We start from the raw sequence: 23,232 nt of genomic DNA on the forward strand, positions 1-23,232 counted from the left end.
GTCGCCTCCGGAGGTCTGCGCTCCGCTACAGGGCGGGAGGTAACCTGTTGCGGACCTTGGGTCTGGGAGTATGCCCATGGGGTCCAGAACCCCCACTGTGGAGGCCCCCGTTCTTGTGATGGATCTTGGAACAGGGCCTCGTGTCTGCCCTGTGCCAGGGCATAGGCACTATCCGTGTGGGACGAGACTGACGGCTCCCTAGAAGGCCAGGGAGGCGCTGAGCTTGGATAGTATACAGCTCCATGCGCCGTGACTGACGTTCCCCTCGGTGCCGAGGCTTGGTGCCATGACTGACCTCGGTACCGGGATCGGGACCGAGAACGGTGTGATGCTCTGTGCCTCGAGCCCGACCGGGATCAGGAGCGATGTCGGTGTCGGGAGCGGGACCGTGATCTTCGTAGAGTACGGTGCCGGGACGGCAGCGGAGACTGGGACCTACCACCAGCGCGGTGCCGGGAGGTCGACCAGGTTCGGGACCTGCCACCGGTTCGGTGCCGGGAGGTTGACCGTGGAGCCGAACGCCGAGGCGATCGGCTCCTGGAATCTCGGTGCCCGTGGTGAGATGAGCCCGACAGGGACCGTGTGGATGGTGATCAGTGCCGCGAGTACGACCGATACCGTCTGGGCGACCGGTGCCGGGACTCCGAGCGGCGCACCGAGCGAGAGCGTTCACGTCTCCGGGGTGATCGGTGCCGGGACTCAGGAGACGGCGCTCGGAGCATCGGCTTGCCCCTGGAAGTTAAGCGTCCCAGGGGTGCTGGCTGAGGCTGAGCTGGCTCCGTCAGCGCGATTAAGTCCCAAGCCGAAGCGAAAGTCTCCGGCGTCGATGGGACCCTGAGCTCAACCACCGATCTCATGGGGGAGCTAGGTGGGGCTGGACTCGATGGACCTTCCGGGCCCGGAGTCGACAGCGGTCCTGCAGGTGGTGCCGCGGCTAAGGTAGGAGCCGGGCGGTCCCATTGGGCCTGCCTTGATGGTGTCGCAGACGCCGAGGGACGTAGATCTGCTCCCGGTGCCGGAGATGGTCGGTGCCGGGGAGTCTTGCCGGTGCCGGCGCGGTCCGGTGCCGGTGTAGAGCCGGCCGACTGCGCCGCCGGTGCCGGAGACAGAGCCGCTTCCATCAGGAGAGCGTGGAGTCTTTGGTCTCTCTCCTTTTTAGTGCGAGGCTTAAAGGCCTTGCAAATGTGGCACTTGTCGCTAATATGCGATTCCCCTAGGCATTTGAGGCACGCGTCGTGGGGATCGCTCGTGGGCATCGGCTTCTTGCACGCTGAGCACTGCTTGAAACCCAGCGAGCCAGGCATGGGCCCGGCCGGGTGCCGGGGAGGGCAACAGCCCCCCGCTGGACTATCTACACTTAACTATTAACAACACTTAACTAAGAACTATCTACAAGTTAAACGACGATCAGGAGAGCTAGGGACGTGGAGGTCAGCAAGCCGCACTCCACAGTTCCAGCAACTGACACGGCGGTAAGAAGGAACTGAGGAGCGGGCGGGCCGGCAGGGGTATATATCAAGTGCCATAGTGGTGCCACTCTAGGGGGCGACCTGCCGGCCCACTGGAGTTGCTAGGGTAAAAAAAGTTTCCAGCAGACGTGCACGCGCGGCGCGTACACCTACCTGGAATGGATATGAGCAATCACTCGAAGAAGAATTTGTGTTTCTACTCAGTGCATTACTTAACTGAATTAAACATTCGTTTACAAAATGATATTATGTAAGAACCAAAAACAAAGCAAAGCTTTGTCCAACAATGCACCTAATTATTTTAAAGGACATAATGTATACACAAAACCTGTTTATGAGTTTGTTTACACAAAGCCATAATACTTTGTAATATCATAAAAAATTTCACAACAGCTTAGTTATGACAAACAGAAAACTGTGACTGAAGGTGACAAATAAAAGTTAACCCACTCCTTCTATTTTAAACAGCCTAATTAATGTTGCACATGTATTATATACCCAGGAAAATTTAGTGGAACCCAAATATAGAGTCATGTGTTCTTATACTGAATTTCTCTACCACTTCCTTACTGCAGAACGAAGAAATCTCCTGACTTAATGTATGGATTAATCTGGAGTTTTCTGTAAGCAGATTCACCATATCAGAAGTGAATAGGCAGCAGGAAAAATTGCTTGCCTGAACAAATAAAATATTTCAGTTCCCATACTTTTAAACAGCAGAATTTTTTTGTATATATCTTAGTGAGAGCTAGTGGGGAGGCTGCAATCCTTTGGAAAGTCAGGTCACAACCAGCCACAGGCGGTGCAACAAGAATCTGCTCAGATCCATAGCCAACTAATGAGAGATGGGAGCATGTACAAAACTTCCTAGGTTGGTCACTCTCTTTCCTTTGCTAGATGACTAAAAACAGTTTTAACAAGATGTGAATAAAGTAGCTATTGACTCTTCTTTAATTGAATTTTTTGAACAATCCTACCTTCTTTATCTGTAGCAGGTGCTCCCAAAGCAAAACCAACGTCTCCAACCCTGTCTGGACTGCTAAACACCGACATGCCTTTTGTATTGTTTGGAGAAGGTTTTTCTACATTATTCCAGTTGGCATACTCAGAAAGTTGTTTACTAAGACTACCCATAGACAGAAAGAAAACACAGAACAATAACATCCATTATTCATGGTGGGGTCTAAAAGGATTATGTACAATATTTCACTGTATTAGAGGCTATTTGTTAAAATTTTAACTATAAACTGTAACATTTTAAATATATATTTTAATAATTTAGATACCTAACCTGAAATCTGATCTGCATCAGCAGACCCTTAAACATGCATGGAGTTCCACTGATGCCCATGCAGCTCCTCAAATACAGATCAAACTGCAGAATCATAATCTTGGTGTGATGGTATTTTCTTGGTGTGAGTTAATGCAGAATGTGGATAAAATTTTCCAGAGCATGTAACTGACTTTTATTGGGATTTAGGCACTTTTGAAACCTTTAGGCAATTAAAACACAGACTTTCTAATGTTAAAAAAAATAAAAAAAAAAAGTCAACAAACAAACCTAAACTATTTATTTAGGAAGTATTAACAGGTTTGCAAGTCTTTTCCATGTAAATATCAAACAAAATAATAATGAGCTTTCGTTTAAAGAGACATTATACAGGAATATAGTTATCGGATGTCTCTATTTAACAGGATATTATTGTATTTATAGAGTATCATTACAACACCTATGACATGCTGTTCCTGGTGACTATTAAATTGAGTGAAATCTCTGATGACATATATTTAAACAGGCCAGGCATGTCTATCAAATCTTAATATTTGAAAAAAATTACAGGTGTGCTGGGGTGTTATGCAGCTGAATGTACTTAGATATTTGTATACCTTTTTATTCAATACTCAAAGTATCTATTTGTTCTCAATTTTGCTGGCTACAAAATTGGTGTTAATTTTTCATAACAAACACCTCTCATTTTTTAAACCATTCCTCTATGGTTGGACTATTTTTGTTTTTCCAAGGAATGGCTATCAGTAGCCAAGCAGCTACTAGCAGATGAGAGATTAATTCTTCATTTCCTCCAGTGTGATCATTTCTGCAAGAATCTCCAGGAGGCCTACCAAAGTATCATTTTGTAATAAATATCCAACAATATGTGATATTTACTTACATTTGCATTCCAATACTCTCTAATGACTGGACATGTCCACAATATATACATAAAATCTCCTCTTTCACCACAATTTATCCAACATTATCCCAATTCCATCTCTCTATATTTTTTACCTAACTGGTGTGAGGTACCACTGAAACAGTAATTCAAAGGAAATTTCTTTTATTGTGCTTCAGACTGAGGTTTCTGGTCCTCTTTTGCAGATCAAACCCCATTCCTCTGGGATAATTTGCCTACCCAGGTCCTTTTTCGAATGAGTTATATATAGACTTTTTCCTCTCTCTCTTTTTTTTTTTTTTTTTTTTAAAAGGAAAGCTCTGTGCAAAGATATAAATTAGGGCTGTTAATTAATTGCAGTTAACTCATGCGATTAACTGAAAAAATTAATCACGATTTAAAAAATTAATTGCGATTAATCACATTTAATTGCACTTAATTGCATTGTTAAACAATACAATACCAACTGAAATTTTTTTTTGGATGTTTTTCTACATTTTCAAATATATTCCTTTAAATTACAACACAAAGTGTACACTGCTTACTTTATATTATTTTTTATTACAAATATTTGCACTGTAAAAATGATAAACAAAAGAAACAGTATTTTTCAATTCACCTCATACGAGTACCGTAGTCCAATCTCTATCATGAAAGTGCAACGTACAAATGTAGAATTATTTTTTGTTACATAACTGCACTCAAAAACAAAACAATGTAAAACTTTAGAGCCTACAAATCCACTCAGTCCTACTTAGCGATTCAGCCAATCGCTAAGACAAACAAGTTTAATTACATTTACAGGAGATAATGCTGCCCACTTTTTATTTATATTGTCACCAGAAAATGAGAACAGGTGTTCACACGGGACTTTTGTAGCAGGCATCGCAAGGCAATTACGTGCCAGATATGCTAAACATTCGTAGGCCCCTCCATGCTTCGGCCACCATTCCAGAGGACATGTGGCTGACACTCATTAAAAAAAATAATGCGTTAATTAAATTTGTGACTGAACTCTTCGTGGAAGAATTGCAGATCTCCGGCTCTATTTTACCCTAATTCTGCCATATATTTCATGTTACAGTAGTTTCAGATGATGACTCAGCACATGTTGGTCATTTTAAGAACACTTTCACTGCAGATTTGACAAAACGCAAAGAAGGTATGTGAGATTTCTAAAGATAGCTACAGCACTCGACCCAAGGTTTAAGAAACTGAAGTGCCTTTCGATATCTGAGAGGGAGGAGGTGTGGAGCATGCTTTCAGAAGTCTTAAAAGAGCAACACTCCGATGTGGAAACTACAGAACCAAACAAATAAAAAAGAAAATCAACCTACTGCTGGTGGCATCTGACTCAGATGATGAAAATGAACATGCATTGGTCCGCACTGCTTTTGATTGTTATCGAACAGAACCCATCATCAGCATGGACACATGTCCTCTGGAATTGTGATTGAAGCATGAAGGGACATATGAATCTTTAGCACATCTGGCATGTAAATATCTTGTGACGCCAGCTACAACACCTGTTCTCACTTTCAGGTGACATTGTGAACAAGAAGCAGGCAGCATTATCTCCTGAAAATGTAAACAAATTTGTTTGTCTGAATGATTGGCTGAACAAGAAATAGGACTGAGTGGAGTTTGTTACAGTTTGCCCCCCCCTCAAATGCCACCAGATGTGTTAGGATGCCACTAAGTCGGTCTGTTCTGCCAGCCTGGGTCCCCTTAACCTGGTCTTGCTGGACTAGGCTCACAAGCTTCTTCCAGCCAATCACACAGGCAGAGCCATGCCCAGCTGCACAGAGAGACAGAGATCTGCTCTGGAAAGACTCAGGCTTAGGGGCTTGCCCCAGCACTCTGGTGCCCACTCCCTTAACAGGGTACAAACCCAAAGGTTTTATGAAATTCACCCCTACCCTCAATGTGGAGGGAGACATACACAACTTCTCCCCCCCCCCCCGTTAGAAATTACATAAACTGGGTTATATTATAAACAAGAAATGAGTTTATTAACTACAAAAGGTGAATTTTAAGTGGTACAGAGGTAGCAAACAGAACAAAGCAGATTACCAAGCAAACAAAACAAAGCACAACACTAAGCTTGATTCACTAAAGAAATTGGTTATAAAGAGTAATTCCTCACCCTAGATATTGTCTTAGGTAGATTTCTTCACAGGCCAGCTATCTTTCCAGCCTGGGACAAGCAGTTCTCCACCTACCTCTCCTTCTTCCAGTCCTTTTGTTTCCAGGCATTTTCAAGTATTTCTTTGGGTCGGGAGGAGGAGGAGGAGGAGGAGAAATGAACTGAAGACCTTGATTGTTTTCCTCCCCCATTTCATACAGGAGTTCCATAATCCTTTGTTTGATTCCTCCACCTCCCAGTGGAAGAGTTCAGCAGTCCAAGACGGAGTTTAGTATCAGGTGACCAGGTCACCTAACTATGTTGTATCACAGAATCCATGAGTCAGTGGCAGCATGGAGCATCCACAGGAAGGTCAATCCTTTTCACAGTCCATTGTCCTCACTGATGGGCCATCAGCCTCGTCTGGGCTTTTCCATTGGTGTATCTGAAGAGTTAGCAGTGGGCGTCACCCAAAGTAGCATAGTTGATATAGAGATACATAGTCAAAATTCCTAACTTCAGATACAGAAATGATACAGGCATAAAACTGGATAATTACATTCAGTAAATTATAATCTTTATAGTGATATCTTACAAGACCCATCTAGCATAAAGTACATCTCAGTTATATCATATTCACAGCATAAGCATATTTTCATAAAGAATACGGAATGCAATGTCATAGACTTGTAGGCTCTAAAGTTTTACATTGTTTTACTTTTGAATGCAGTTTTTTTAGTACAGAATTTTACATTTCTAAGTTCAAATTACATTATAAAGAGATTGCACTACAGTACTTATATTAGGTGATTTGAACAATACTATTTCTTTTGTTTTTTTACAGTGCAAATAGTAATAATAAAAATATAAACTGAGCACTGTACACTTTGTATTCTGTGTTATAATCGAAATCAATATATTTGAAAATGTAGAAAACATCCAAAAATATTTCAATGGTATTCCATTATTGTTTCATCGTGCAATTAATCTTTTTAATCGTGTGATTAATCACAATTAATTTTTGGAAGCACATACAGCCCTAATATAAATTAGCTATAATTTTGTTTTTAATTGACCAGATGCCACTCCGTCTATTAAATTTAGCTTTCTATACAAAATAGCTCTTCTAAATGTTGAGAAACATAATGCCTAATTTGAAAGTATTGGTACCATAGGAGAGCAGGCCAGTTAAAGTTAGTTTTGATCTCTAAATAAGTTAGAAAAGTTTCTTCATTGAATAGCAGGCCAACTTTATATATTTCATGGCTCTCCCAATCTTTCAAGCTCTCTCATTCATGATTTTGGTTAAGATCCGGATTATTTGCAATGGGTGTCATCAGTGAAGGAAAATAATTTATCTACTTCTATCATAAATCCATAGAGTAGCCTTTGCTAAAGGATGTGTATAAATTTCTGGAAGGCATAATTTTTTATTTATCAATCAATGGTAGCCTAAATAATGTTTACATGGCCAAAATTTTCTTATTCAATAAAGATCCAGTGTTTGGCTGAGTTAGAGAGCCCTCAATACACTATTTCTTTGAGCTAGTTGGCTTGACATTACCACAGAATATTTGGAAAGGGTAATGTCACACCCCAAGGAGTCCCCTGGGAAGGCAGATCAGCACTGTATATTGCTAACGCTGTTGCTAACATCGCAAAGCATTTTGGGGAGGGTCAAAGGTGTGTGAGTGGGGAATGGAAGTTTCCTTTGTAGGTTACAGGAGGCCGAAAAAGGGGAAAGCAGAAGAAAAGAGCAGAGAACGAATTAACTCAACACTGCAGCTAGCAAGCTCAGTCTGAAGATAAGACGCTGGCCCCAGCCCAAGGTTATGGGCTCAAATAAATCAGCAACTGCCCAGCCGTGAAAAGAGAAGAACTAAGTTAAGCAGAGCTGGAGAGATAACAACGAGAACAGTGAGAGTGAATGAGCCCAGGACTTAAAATTCCTCCTGAGAGATGAAGCAACTCGGAGAGCACAGCAGATTATTGGACAACCTGGGTCATGCGTGTGTGAGTATGAAAGTGGGTTAGGGCTTAAGGCATTAACGTTTTCTTTCTTCCCCTGAGTGATGTGAGAGCGTTCCCAGCACACTCTGCTGTTATTTTATTATTTTATCAATAAAGCTTTAAAAACTTAGACCCTTGGTGTGCTTCATCATCTCCTCCCTGAAAAGATCCTGAGGCATCAGCCTGATCAACTAACGCCTTCAGACAGATTGGTAACAAAAGTCTGTCACAATAGCACAGCCTTTTTAATGGGTCTGTACAAAGTACACCTCTACCCGGATATAACGCTGTCCTCGGGAGAAAAAAAAACAAACATACTGCACTATGGGTGAAACAGCGTTATATCGAAATTGCTTTGATCCGCCAGAGTGTGCAGCCCTGCGCCCTGTCCCCCTCCCACCTCCAGAGCGCTGCTTTACTGCGTTATCTCCAAATTCATGTTATATCGAGTCGCATTATATTGGGGTAGAGTTGTATCTGCATTCACTCTTGGTCTTTTCTTATTCCACATAAATTCTAACAACCCCATGACAAAGCCCTGGCTGGGATGATTTAGTTGGTGTTGGTCCTGCTTTGAGCAGGGGATTGGACTATATGACCTCCCGAGGTCTCTTCCAACCCTAATATTCTATGATTCTATGAAAATCCGGCTGGGGTCTAACCTGGGATGATCACAGAAAGATTTGGAAACAAGTTATCCTTGGCAAAAATGTTCATTTTGACTGGGTTGTTCTTCCAAAAAAAGAAATTGCATGCTTCCACTAGCACTCCAGATCTTTTTTCATTTGCTGAAGTAGTGGTTTGACATTTAAATCTTGGAGTTCCTCTAGGCTATTTGAGATCTAAATTTCCAGGTATCTTATATAACTTGTTGCTCATGTGTACCAAAAATGTTTTCTAAAGGAATTACTTATCAGAAGCTGGCAAATTTTTAGCTAGCATTTCAGATTTAGCATAATTTACTTTAAATCCAGATGCTTTCTCAAACTCATAGATTTCTTTAAAAACTAATTGTAGGGAAATGTTTAGTTTAGATAAAAAAAATATTACATCAACTGCATATGAAGCTATTTTCTGATGAGTTACTGCAAGTTTAATTCTTATGATAGATTTATTTGTCCTTATTCTCTGTGCAAAAGGATTTATAGCTAGTGCAAAAGTAAAGGAGAAAACAGACATCCCTGCCTAGTCCCTCTGTGCAACTGAAACAAGATTTAACCCTATTCTGTTGACATTTTGTAACAAATGTACGATCAGGAGGCTTAAAATTTAGTAATAATTTAGTCTCTGATATTTACCCAGCAAGGCTTTCTAAACCTGTTAAAACTTCAACCATTTTTTTTTTTACTTCATTAAAAAAAAAAACAACCTAAGTATTATTGTCTCAATGCTATGAGGAATTCCTAATTCTGAAATGGCAAGAAACCCTATGAGACACTGGGAACTGAGGGGATCAGTAAGGGTAGTAAATGCTACTTGGAGCAGCCAGATACCCCAGAGACCTTAGGAAGCCTGCAAGAGTCTCTGATAGGAGTAGATGATTAAAACTTTATGGATATATTTATTCTTTTCTAGAAAAATAGGAATTGCCATAGTAGATCAGATCAGTGTTTCAGTGCCCTGTCTCTGACAGTGGCCAGTTCTTGCAGACAATCATGGAATTGCCATCCTTAAGGGAATTTTATTTCTAATACCCATCAGCTACTAGTTGGCTTACGTCCTGAAATATGACAATACAACATTTTCAAAAATTTATCTTATCTAGTCTGTGCATGGTCTCATTCACATCTAATCTTTTTTAACCTTACTAAGCTAGTGGCCTCAATGATCTATTGTAGCAATGAGTTCTACAGGTTAATTATATTAGTTGTTGAGGTTGAGATAGAGAACTGACAGATGAAATCTAGATGCAATGCTGAATGATTTAACTGCTTATTTCCTTGCTTTTTAGGTTTTGTATTGCACAATATGCAGTCTAGCAACTTAAATTCCAACTTAACAAAGTTTTTTTGTGGAGGAATATCTCAAGATTTTAAGTAGCTACATATAAATATTGTATGGTTTATCAACATGAAACTTTCAACTGTCTTTTGACAAGTTATCATGCCAAATTTGAAGACTAAATTCAATCACTGAGGTGTAAAACAGAGGAATTATTTTTCAAACTTGAAATTAAAATTTCAGTACAGTATTAGAACTATAGAATTGCTACCAAATGACTCCATTATCAAATCTGCAGCTCTGACTTTACAGTTTTGAAAGAGGTGTAAAGACTTACCCAGAGTATCCACCAATAAGAGCATAGTCCTCAGATGTCCATCCATTTATATCTTTATGGGAAACGTCAGCACCGTACTGAAGGAGAACTTTTATTAAACTAAGCTCTCCTCCAGAGGCAGCAATCATGAGGGGTGTTCTAAAACAACCACAAGACGACATTTAACATCAATTTATATGATCTTTCATCTTCATTTTTTTAATCCCTATTTGTTCTCAAAAATAATTAATCTCTTTCTTCCTAGCACAAGTTAAACAAAATCAAAACAAGACACCCAAAAAATTCAGACTTAAGCGTAAACAGAAGAGAAAATAAACTACTGCACTCAGTTGTCTTACAAGTTACTATAACACTAACAATATAGAAGATATGTTTGAATTAGGAATATTTCAAAACATTCTTACCTCTACTAACACTAATTCAACTCATCACTAGGTCTCCCACCAGTCTGGTACTACCAGTGTGAATTCTTTCCTAAAAAAGTCTCTTTATAGAAAAAGAATGGCGGCAGAAGTCAGTGGAAGAGGACTTATTAGATTATGAGCCCAAGATAAAAACGGTAGTTCAGTTTCCAGAAGTCAATATGAGAGGAGTTTGCATACTTAACATTTATAGTGCTCTCCCATACCCATAATCAAAGAGATTGTAAGAATATTAAGGGGACATGTTATAGCCAAACCATTTTTGAATGTGCAATGAAACAGATATAGGATAAGACGGTTACTCACCTTTGTAACTGTTGTTCTTCGAGATGTGTTGCTCACATCCATTCCAGTTAGGTGTACGCACCGCGCGTGCACGTTCGTCGGAAACCTTTTTACCCTAGCAACTCCAGCGGGCTGGCAGGTCGCCCCCTGGAGTGGCCCCGCCATGGCGCTCTATATATACCCCTGCCGGCCCGCCCGCTCCTCAGTTCCTTCTTGCCGGCTACTCCGACAGTGGGGAAGGAGGGCGGGTGCGGAATGGATGTGAGCAACACATCTCGAAGAACAACAGTTACAAAGGTGAGTAACCGTCTTTTCTTCTTCGAGTGATTGCTCACATCCATTCCAGTTAGGTGACTCCCAAGCCATACCTAGGCGGTGGGGTCGGAGTGAGAAGTCGCGGCATGGAGCACTGCAGTTCCGAAGGCCGCATCCTCTCTCGACTGCTGGACCAGGGCGTAGTGGGCAGCAAAGGTGTGGACCGATGACCAGGTCGCTGCCCGACAGATTTCCTGGATGGGCACACGGGCGAGGAAAGCCAGCGACGACGCCTGCGCTCTGGTAGAATGCGCAGTCACACGGCCCGTAGGGATATGGGCCAAGTCATAACAGGTCCTGATGCAGGACGTTACCCAAGAGGATAACCTCTGGGAGGAGATAGGAAGCCCTTTCATGCGGTCCGCTACTGCTACGAAAAGCTGGGGGGATTTGCGGAAGGGCTTAGTCCTCTCCACGTAGAACGCGAGAGCCCTACGGACATCAAGCGAGTGGAGCTGCTGCTCCCTGCCTGAGGAGTGAGGTTTCGGGAAAAAAAACGGGAGGAATATCTCTTGGTTGACATGGAAGGCTGAGACCACCTTGGGGAGAAGGCAGGGTGTGGTCTCAGCTGCACCTTGTCCGTGTGGAAGACCGTATATGGGGGTCTACCACAAGAGCCCGGAGTTCCGACACCCGTCTAGCTGAGGTGATAGCTACTAGAAAGGCAGTCTTCCAAGAGAGGTAAAGCAGGGAGCAAGTAGCTAACGGCTCAAAGGGGGGGCCCCATGAGCCGGGACAACACCAGGTTAAGATCCCAGGTTGGAGCAGGGGGACGGACGTTAGGGAATAAATGTTCCAGCCCCTTAAGGAATCTAGACACCGTTGGGTGAGAAAAAACAGAGCGACCATCCGCACCCGGGTGAAAGGTGGAGATAGCTGCTAGGTGGACTCGCAATGAAGATATGGCCAGACCTTGCCCTTTGAGGGACCAAATGTAGTCTAAGATGTCGGTTACCAAAACTTCCATAGGGCGGAGATTTCTCTCCACGCACCAACAGGAGAAGCGCTTCCACTTGGCCGAATATGTCGCTCTTGTGGACGGTTTCCTGCTGCTCAAGAGCACCTGCCTCACCGGCGTGGAGCAGCGCAGCTCAGAGCCCGTCAGCCACGCAGGAGCCACGCCGCTAGGTGCAGCGACTGCAGGTCTGGGTGACAGAGGGTCCCGTGTTCCTGGGTAATCAGGTCCGGATGAAGGGCAGGGGAACTGGGTCGGCTACGGACAGGTCCAGCATCATGGTGTACCAGTGCTGCCTGGGCCATGCCGGGGCCACCATGATCACGTGAGCCCTGTCCCTGCGCACCTTCAGCAGGACCCTGTGGACCAGAGGGAACGGGGGGAAACGCATAGTACAGGTGGGTCGACCACTGGATGAGGAAGGCATCCGCTATCGACCCGGGCTCCCTGCCCTGAAAGGAGCAGAACGCTTGGCACTTCCTGTTCCCCTTGGACGCGAAGAGGTCCACCCGGGGATAATCCCACCTCCGGAAAATGGAGAGGGCGACGTCCGGGCGAAGGGACCACTCATGTGACAGGAAGGATCTGCTCAATCGATCCGCCAGCGTGTTCCGTACTCCGGGGAGGAAGGAAGCCGTGAGGTGAATGGAGTGGGCTACACAAAAGTCCCAGAGTCGTATCGCCTCGTGGCACAGGGAGGAGGATCTGGTGCCGCCCTGCTTGTTGATATAGTACATGGTCGTCGTGTTGTCGGTAAACACCGCGACACAACGACCCTGAAGCTGATGACAGAACATTTGACAAGCAAGGCGGACCGCTCTCAACTCCCGCATGTTGATGTGTAGTCCCGCCTCCTCCTGGGACCACAGGCCCTGCGTCCTCAGGGTCCCTAGGTGGGCCCCCCAGCCTAGATCTGAGGCATCCGTTGTTAGGGACACCGAGGGCTGAGGGGGGTGGAAAGGGAGACCCGCACATAACACGGACTGGTCTAGCCACCAGCCAAGAGAATCTAATACCCTCTGGGGGATTGTGACTAACATGTCTAGCGGCTGCCTTGTCGGCCTGTAATGATTGATGAGCCACAACTGGAGGGGCCTCATGCGGAGCCGCGCGTAATCGGCCACAAAGGTGCAAGCCGCCATGTGGCCTAACAGGGTTAGACATGTCCGCACTGACGTCAATGGGGCCGTCCGCAAACGCTGAACGATCGCCGACATGGTCTGGAACCGCTGCAGAGGCAGCAAGGCCCTGCCTACAGTGGCGTCCAGGACGGCCCCGATGAACTCCACCCTCTGTGTGGGAATCAGGGTGGACTTGTCTGCGTTTACCAAGAGGCCCAGACTTGCGAACATGCCGGTGATCACGCGGACATGGCTGTAGACTTGTTGTTCCGACGTGCCCCGAATCAACCAATCGTCCAGATAAGGAAACACGTGGACACGATTGCGCCGAAGATGCGCCACAACAACTGCCATGCATTTTGTAAACACTCTCGCGGCCGTGGACAGGCCAAATGGGAGGACTGCAAATTGATAATGAAGAGGCCCCACAACGAAGCGGAGGAAGCGTCTGTGGCGTGGCCAAATGGCAATGTGAAAATACGCGTCCTTCATGTCGAGGGCGGCGTACCAGTCTCCCGGATCCAGGGATGGGATAATGGTCCCCAGGGATACCATGCGGAACTTCAACTTCACCAGGTATTTGTTGAGCTCTCGCAGGTCGAGGATAGGCCTGAGGCCTCCCTTGGCCTTGGGGATCAGAAAGTAGCGGGAATAAAACCCCTTGCCTTTCTCGTTTTCCGGAACCGCCTCTATAGCTCCTTTGCTGAGGAGCGTCTGCACCTCCTGCTGAAGGAATTGCTCATGAGAGGGGTCCCTGAAGAGGGACGAGGAAGGGGGGCGGGAAGGAGGAAATGAAACAAACTGCAGGCGGTATCCCGTCCGCACCGTGCTTAAGACCCAGCGGTCCGATGTTATTTGGGACCACGCCGGGAAGAAAAACGAAAGGCGGTTGAAAAACGGGGGGGGAAGGATCCATTAGGGAAACTGTTACTGCGCCCTCGGGCGCACCTTCAAAATGAAGGCTTAGGTCCAGGCGGGGGCTTAGAGGAGCCTTGGTTCTGCCCCCCTTGGTTCCCCGAATGCCTGCGCCTTCCATTCCTGCCGCGGCGCCTGTTAAGGTCCTGCCGCTGGCGGAACTGGGAATACGGCCTGCGCTGTTGTTGATGCTGTGGCCGGAAGGGTCTACGCTGCGTCACGGGAGTGTGCATCCCGAGGGACCGCATAATGACTCGGTTATCTTTCAGACTCTTGAGTCTGGGGTCTGTCTTTTCAGAGAACAAGCCCTGGCCCTCGAAAGGAAGGTCCTGTAAAGTATGCTGGAGCTCCGGCGGAAGGCCGGAAACCTGCAGCCAGGAGATGCGACGCATCGTTACTCCCGACGCGAGGGTGCGGGCAGCCGAGTCTGCAGCGTCCAAAGAGGCTTGCAAGGCCGTGCGTGCGACCTTCTTGCCTTCATCCGAGATGGCCGCCCACTCTTGGCGAGCATCTTGTGGCAGCAGCTCCTTAAATTTGTCTGCTGCCACCCAGGAATTGAAGGCGTATCTGCTCAGCAGGGCTTGCTGGTTGGAGACCCTGAGCTGCAGCGCCCCAGCCGAGTACACCTTACGGCCGAGGAGGTCCATCCGCCTGGCTTCTCTGGATTTGGGGGCTGGAGCCTCCTGGCCATGACGCTCTCTATCATTCACGGATTGAACCACCAGGGAACCCGGTGTCGGGTGCACATGGAGGTACTCATAGCCTTTAGAAGGGGCCATGTACTTCCTCTTCGCAGTAGGGGGGATGGAGGCCGGAGACTGCCAGATGGTGTTGGCGTTGGCCTGGATGGTTCGTATGAAGGGCAGGGCGACCCTGGTGGGAGCATCAGATGAGAGGATGGTAACAATTGGATCCTCTATCTCCGAGACCTCCTCGGCTTGCAGACTCAGATTTTGAGCTAATTGCCTGAGGAGGTCTTGGTGCGCCCTGAGATCCAGCGGGGGGGGGGGGGCTGTTGGAGGAGGTACCAGCCACCGCTTCATCCGGGGAGGAGGATGAGGAGACCCCAGGCAAGAGAGTGTCTAACTGTGGGTCTTCCTCAGCCCTCGCCTCTGCCTCAGGAGCCAAAGCGGAGTCTTGTTGCTTGGACCCTTCCTCCCCATCCGGGGAGGGAGGGGGGCGAGACAACGAGGCTTCAGGAGCCCTACGCTCCGCAGTCGCCGGCCTAGCAGGGAGCTGTTGGGGGCCTTGGGCCTGATGGTATGCCCAGGGTGTCCAGAATCCCCATTGTTGCGGGCCTTGGTCCTGCTGCGGCGGATCACTGAACAGCGCCGCCTGCCGGTCGGTGCCCAGCGCATATCCGCTGTTCGTTTGCGAGGATACGGACGGCTGTCTAGAGGGCCATGGTGGGGCCGACCCTGGATGGTAAGGGTCTGCGCGGGTCGGCACGGAGGATCGTCTCGGTGCCGGGGACCGGTGCCGGGAGTCATATTGGTGCCGGGATCGGGACCGGGTTCTGTCACGGTGCCGGGATCTGGATCGGTACCGGGCGCCGCTTCGGTGCCGGGATCGGGACCTGCCACCAGCTCGGTGCCGGGAGGTCGACCGGGACCGGACCTGCCACCAGCTCGGTGCCGGGAGGTCGACCGGTGCGGCGAAGTAACGTCGGGACCTGCTCCTGGAATCGCGGTGCCGGTATTGGCGGCTGGAGTCTGAACGCGATCGTCTTGATGTCGACCGGTGCCGCGAGTGCGACCGTACCGCTGAGGGGAGCGGTGCCGGGATTGCGAGCGGCGGTGGGATCTGGAGCGACCATGACGTCGGGACCTGGAACGTGAACGAGAGTCCCGAGACGGTGCCGACATCATGGGCTTGCCTCTGGACACGACCCGCACCGGAGGTACCAGGGGTGGCAGCCGAGTGGGCTCAGTCAGGGCTATTAGGTCCCGAGCCGAGGCGAAGGTCTCCGGTGTGGATGGGACCACTATCGCAACCCCAGATCTCATGGGGGAGCTCGGCGGCACCGGACTCGACGGGCCCGGAGTCGACGGTGCCGGTGGCGCCGCGGCCGATGTCGAGGCCGGGCGCTCTAGCCGGGTCTGCCTGGCCGGAGTAGTGGACTTCGACGGCCTTGGCTCTGTCTCCGGTGCGGAGAAGGTCGGTGCCGGGGAGTCTTCTCTGTGCCGGTGCGACCCGGTGCCGGCGCCGAGATCACGGCCTGCGAAGCCGTCGGGTCAAGTGCCGCCTCCATAAGGAGAGTTCGGAGTCTTTGATCCCTCTCCTTCTTTGTCCTTGGCTTAAAAGCCTTGCAGATGCGGCACTTGTCGGATCTGTGCGATTCCCCCAGGCACTTCAGGCACGCTTCGTGGGGATCGCTGGTGGGCATGGGCTTCTTGCAGGCCGTACACTGCTTGAAGCCCGGCGAAACAGGCATGAGCCTGGCGCCGGGTGCCGGGAAGGGCTAAGCCCCGGCGAAGAAACTATTTACAAACTACTTAACTTAACTACTATTTAACAATCTAATTAACAACTACGATAGTGCTAGAGATAAACGATAGATAACTAGGAGAGCTAGGGACGTGGAGGACAGCTATGCCGCGCTCCACAGTTCCAACGACCGACACGGCGGTAAGAAGGAACTGAGGAGCGGGCGGGCCGGCAGGGGTATATATAGAGCGCCATGGCGGCGCCACTCCAGGGGGCGACCTGCCGGCCCGCTGGAGTTGCTAGGGTAAAAAGGTTTCCGACGAACGTGCACGCGCGGCGCGTACACCTAACTGGAATGGATGTGAGCAATCACTCGAAGAAGAACTGAAATTTCACCAAGGAAAAATCTTTCTTCACTCATACTGAATATGGCTTCCAAGTAGACTACTTTCTGACAAGGAACCAAAAAGCTCTTCTTTTCATCACATAGACAATACACTTCTTACATGGCATGTATTCTGCAAACTCCAGACTCCTTCTGCACTTATTACTTGGCAGACACAAATAATATGGCAGCCAACCCACAGAAATATATTTTCATAGAGAAGATTTTATTTTATTTTGCACTTGAAGTGAGATATAGTCAATCACAAGTCTGATTTAGGGAGACCTGCAAGCAGCAAAATATATATGATTTTGCACTAGCAAACTAAATCCACATTGGGAAGATGATCACTTGTGAGCTGCATGTGCTAGGATCTTTCCTTCTACTAAGTCTTCATTGTAGTATCCTAATGTGTATCAAGGGCACACACAACAAGCTATTAAAGAACTGAAGATGCTGCAAGAATGAAGTCTGCCTCTCCTAGGCTTTACTATGCAGTAAAATAATTCCTAACCATCCAGAATTGGAAGAAACCCCTTGCTGGAAAAGGGACGCATCTAAGATAAGTGTCAATTAATCTTCTGATCAGAATTTGATATAATCTGAATTCCTTATTCATGCAATCATCTTCTGCTAAAAATAAACCTTGTTGGGTTAATTAATACAAAATTGGAGGATTATATATTTTAAAATGTATTTGTAATGGTTATTCATTACCATGGTTATTCTTAAAAGCAGACATCTAGCAAGAAAGAAGCTAAGGGACAGATTCTTTTCCGCTTTGTGCCACACCACCAGTGGAATCTAGTATAGCCAGAGTAGTCCAGATTTTTGCTCAGATGGCATAGGTTTCTTACAAGATAGCACTTCCCTCATGCAGATCTAGCAAGGAAGATAGTCAAGACCCGAGGAAAGTGAGTGGATTCAGATCACTCCACATCACACTGATCATTGGGCTGTCTGCAGCTTTAACATACCTTTTTACACACATCTTTGATCTGTGCTTTGTGAAGATCAGCTACACCAGAGGACCTGCCTCCGTATTACTTTTGTAATATCCATAATTTTGGGCTACTGCTTATTCTGTAGATTAGTCAATAATAGTTTGACCGATACTTTACCTTTTAGACTTGTCTCTAGCATGTACATCAGCTCCTTTTCTAAGAAGAAACTCTACCATCTCCTGGTGATTTTCAGTTATAGCAACAGTTAGCGGTGTATACCCCTCCTATGGAATAAAGATACATTTTTTTTCCAATCGATGTATTGTGCACATGCACACACTCCTACTTTCTATTTAAAATAGAAGTTAGATTTAATGTGATTAATAACTAAAGAGAGACAATGTGGGTGAGGTAATATCTTTTCTTGGTGAAAGAAACAAGCTTTTGAGTACAAAGAGTTCTTCAGAAGAGATCGGTGTAGCTCAAAAGCCTGTCTCTTTCACCAACAGAAGTTGATCCAATAAAAGATATTATCTCACCCACCTTGTCTCCTAATATCCTGGGACCAACATTAAAGTTCCTCACCCTTGATAGTAGGGTAAAGGTAGCAGGACAGGTTCACTTTCCAAGATCATCTAATTCATATAATCTGTAATGAGACTGCCAACAAATAATAACGGTAGGTTTTGTGATGTGTATACTTTCTACTTAAAGCTTGACAGAGACCAAAATTAAAATTCCATATGCCATTGTACAGTATTAACGTAACACATTTGATCATTAAAATCTCATTCACACTAGTGAAAAACTTCATAATTTAAAAATTTTTAATTCTGAGGAACTTTAGACAACACAGAAGCTGCAAATCCTAAATTTCTGTAGTACTTTGGAATGTACTGAGATCAGACTATCAAGACGCTAATCTTTACATAATTTGATTCTTTAGACAAGCATCCCTGTCTCAGCTCCAATCACCTATCGCTAACTTTGACCAAGTAGTATATGATAGAATAATTAGTTTGCAAATTGCTGCATATAAAATGTCTGAGCATGAGGTTATTTTTTTTTAGTCCCAAATTCAGTTTACAGTATCTTGTTGAAACTTGTATGTTCCTTGATGACACTACAGACACAGAACTGAGGGAGAGATTCAGTTCTTATTTTTCAATTTCAAGATTTTATAGATGCCCTCTTTTATTCAGAAGAGTAGTCAGCTTGCTTCCTTATTTACACTGCTATTACAGTATAACTCCATCAGTTTCAATGGAGTTACTCCATATTTACAACTGTTTAAATTAGACCAGACAGATCATTCATGTTTAGGAGTCCGTCGGTCTATTTGAAAGATGTATATATTCATTTTGTTCCTTTTCATTGGATAGTAATAAAAACTATAAAAATATTAAAATATTAAATATTAAAATATTAAAAATACCAATAGTACCCAAATGCCCCAACACTGGATGTTTTATAAATACAATGGTAGACATAGTCTATGCTTCTAAAAATTACAACCTAGGATAAAACAAGACACAGCCAGAAATGAACAACAGGAGGAAAAAAAAGTAACTGTATTACTGTATAGCAGTATGAAAATTAACAAGGCCCCAGCTTGATAGTTCCATATAAATTAACTTTTTTTGTTTTTGATTTTATTTAAAATAATCATTTAAAATATTCTACCAAATTATAACACCTGGCGCTCACTTACATTTCTCATTTCTATTCCCATAAACGTGACCCAGACTTGCTTATTATGTTAATACTATTTGTTGGTTTAGCTAGAACGCGGAAAAATGATCTGCAACTGCCTCTCTACCAAACATACTTGTTTCCTTTCATGAAAAGGACTAACAAACCCTCCCCACAACTCTTTTAGACAATGTACATAAAGCCCTATTTCCTCTGGGATGCTTTGTACACTGAGGCTTGAGAGTTCTCCATTCCCTCTACAACAGTTCAGGACTAGGGATGGGTCCTTGCAGCTATCACATACCAGTGGAGGAAAAGGTTATTATATTAATATGGAGCATATACTTTGATAACTCAGCAATTCAGAATGGCAAAAGTGCTACTGATGACAGTCCATAAATTACACCCTCTCCAACTGTAACATCACCCTCAGGAGCCAGGCAATCTTCCAACCTCATAAAGCAGATTACGGTCTGGAACTGCTGATATCATCAAGTTCCTGAGGTTGTAAAGACACCACGTTTTAGCTGCTAGAAGGGGAAGGATGCTGCTGGGGCCATATGCCCCCAAGGATATGGTTCTGTGGAAGGACCATAAAAGCAGAGGTCTCGGTTATTAGGCCAGGTGTATACTGCCAACTTTCACCTGCATATTTATATCAGTTAGCGTGTGATCCCAGACTGACGTAGCTTTGCAGGCAAAAGCTTCAAGCGTAGATACAATATACCAACAGAACTGTGCTTTTGCCAGTACAGTTTATTTTGCTCGAGGACAGAAAGGACGCACAACTTTGCTGGTATAATCTGTGTCCACACTAGCAGCCCTTTGCCAGTATAATGTACCAGCAAAGCTTTCCTAGCATAGACCTAGTGTTAATTCTTTACCCTGTTCCCTGGTGCTGCTGGCAGCTCTGTTGCTGAATTTCCCTTTTTTGTGGGATTCTGCAACTTCTTAAAAGGGCACCTCCAAAAGACGCTGAAGATTATTTTTTTTTTGTGATACCAGCAGATTATTTATGGTTCCTTATTTGAAGACCAAAATTGTTTAAAAATATATCCATGTAAGTTTAAATTTTTAAAAAAGTTCATCAGATTAATCTGCATCAATGTGATAAAAATTTAAATTACTAATTACTTAATTTTGTATTAATTAAGTAATCTCAAACTTGGATTTAAGTGGCTGTACATGATAAATAAATTCTATGTCACACCAAATGATACATCCCTATTACTGTCGACTATTCTGAAGGAGATAGGACAGGTTTCTTGTTGACCTGAAGCTCATTCTTGAACAGCCTGCTGCCACATCTCACAATCCTACTCCACTTGCATTTTGCATATGGAGTTTGAACAAGGAGCTGGATTTTGACTGACTGACATGACCAAATAACTCTTGGGTTACCCCAAGTGATATGTAGCCACAACATTTAACTGTTCTGTGTAGCTGAGACACGGAACTCCCTTACTTGAAACTTTTCTTTGTGAAAAATTGTGGCCCATATCACCAGCCTCCTCCACTGACCCCAAACCATACACACCCTTTAGCAGGGTAACAGGAAGGGCAAACAGGGCTGTTTCAGAGGGAGAAGTTGTAGATCCTAGGCTTGTTGGCAGAAGGACGTGCTAAGTGCTGTATTTGTTCCATCTGTTTGTTCTTCATGAGGGTTCTGTGGCTGGGCTATATGCTCCTGAACTGGCCCAAGTGAGACAAGTTATGTATCAAGGAGGGCCTTGTCACTACGACTGTTGGGCTTTGAACAGAACAAGTGTTTGCAGTCCTCTGAGTGGTTATTCCATCCTTGTTGTGAGGGAGGAAGCTCAGCATTGTATCTTAGTATGTAAGTCAGTTACCAGGTGAACTGGAGTGGAAAACCAGATGAGTTTTGGTGGGAGTTTGGAAAAGGAGTATGATTGCTGTTTTAGGGATGGCTGCACCAGTTAGCAGATATGGATTATGAGAGAACTGCTGTGACCTGCCTTGGATGTGCTATATTTCCTTTCTGCTGGAAGACAGAACAGATTTCTGATGCACGCAATGCAAGCTGGTGCCCATACTGGAGGGAAAAATACATGTTCTGGAAGCGTAAATTGAAACATTGTGCAGCATCCAAGAAACAAAGGCTTCTTAGACAACCAGATTTGGAAATCATTGTCACATGTGGAAGGGAACTGGAGAGAGTAGAAACCAGCAGGGGCAAACAGGCAATCGGTGACCTAGAAAGGAAAAGAGCCAGGAGGCATTCAGTTCGACTAAAAGGGTGACCTGATAAAGAGGCTCTGTGTAACTCGAAAGTCTGTCTCTCTCACCAACAGAATCTCATCCAATTAAAAGATATTACCTTACTCACCTTGTGTCTAGAAATATCAAAACATTTTCAGATACTTAGCCAGTCAACCATAAAAGAACTTCTTTGGAGGAATGGAACAGAAAGCTACAGGGATCACACTTGACGGGTGGTATCCTTGCAGTATAAATAAACAGTAACCGAGAGAGTTTCTTCAAGCATTCTAAGAATTCAAACAATCATAACTGATTATTCCACATTAAGAAGAATGGACAGAAAATTCAGCAAGGGATACAAGGACAACAGGACAGCGTGCTATCTCCATGGAGGTGATGATATGAGAGGATTAGACGGATTATGAGGTTGTCTGCCAAGTCTCCACTGATGGTGATACATGCTGGAAACCAATAAACTCAGCATCCATGGAATTACTGAGATATAGAAGACCTCAAGCATCTTGGAAGGGAGTAGAAGAAAAGAAAGCAATTTTTGTGGAGGATCTACCAATCCAGTAAGTGAGAAAAGGGGGAAAATACTGGAAGAGAACTATTGGGCTACACAATTGGTGTGAGGGGCTGAAGGTTTCATTTTGTGAAACACTAGGCCACACTCCAGTGGGAGGGGGGCTTACATATAGGATGGCCTGCATCTCACAAGTAGGGTGCTAGTCTTGGTTGGAAACTAGCTGGAGCAGCTGCAAGGGCATTAACAACTAACACAAGTGGAAGGTGCTAAGAAGGAAAACAATGGTACAAAAGTTAAACCTCAAGATGGCACAAACAGACTAAATTGATGTGGCAACACAACAAGATGATATTTTTAATTGCTTCTATAACATGCTACCAACAGGAATCAGAAAACTCTCATTGATGAGAAAAAATTATATAATTGGCATTACTGAAACTTGGAGGGAATGGTGGGATTGGGTATAACCTATTTAGGAAGACTAGAATGGGTAAAAGAGGGGGAGAGCAGGCACTCTATATTAAAGACACAGTTACCTGTGTTTTAGAGTTACTGATAACTCCAAACCACCAGATCTTGAATCCATATGGATCAATGTGCTAACTAATAAAGTCCGTGATGGAGTCTGATGAGAGTCGGTTACATGGCACTGAATGAAATCCCAGAACAGGATGAGTTACTCCTTACAGGTGCTTAATGCATTGACATAAATGGTGTGGTTATAGGGGAGTTCAGTTTGGAGACATATGCGGGAGGTTCATGCAGCTAGTAATAAAACTCATTCCAGCTATTCAAAGTTTAGGAAATTATGATCTATAATTAACACAGAAGGGTGTTGCACCCAACATGAAGTAACTATTTATGTCCTCATTATAACAGATAAAGATGAATTAGTCACTGGGCTGGATGTTAGTGGTTGCGTAGAGACCAGTGATCATGACCTGATTACATTCATATGGATAAACAGAA

The 23,232-nt window shown here is 45.1% G+C and overlaps 1 protein-coding gene across 13 annotated transcripts in view; it reads right to left on the reverse strand.

Moving 5' to 3' along the window:
- ANKRD7 (ankyrin repeat domain 7) overlaps positions 1-23,232 on the reverse strand; it is a 200,836-nt gene that overhangs the window by 159,798 nt on the left and 17,806 nt on the right. For 9 of the 13 annotated variants that reach the window (XM_030549082.1, XM_030549080.1, XM_030549088.1 and 6 more), the window contains exons 4-6: positions 18,000-18,106; positions 10,054-10,191; positions 2,447-2,595 (exon numbers count right to left, since the gene is read on the reverse strand). In XM_030549082.1, the coding sequence (XP_030404942.1) occupies positions 2,447-2,595; positions 10,054-10,191; positions 18,000-18,106 (394 nt within the window). Of the gene's footprint in view, positions 1-2,446; positions 2,596-5,786; positions 6,161-10,053; positions 10,192-17,999; positions 18,107-23,232 lie in introns of those variants that run through there. The other 4 variants (XM_030549084.1, XM_030549086.1, XM_030549087.1 and 1 more) reach the window with 4 other exon arrangements.

The sequence above is a fragment of the Gopherus evgoodei genome, chromosome 1, assembly GCF_007399415.2.
Source record: "Gopherus evgoodei ecotype Sinaloan lineage chromosome 1, rGopEvg1_v1.p, whole genome shotgun sequence".
NCBI lineage: Eukaryota > Metazoa > Chordata > Testudines > Testudinidae > Gopherus > Gopherus evgoodei.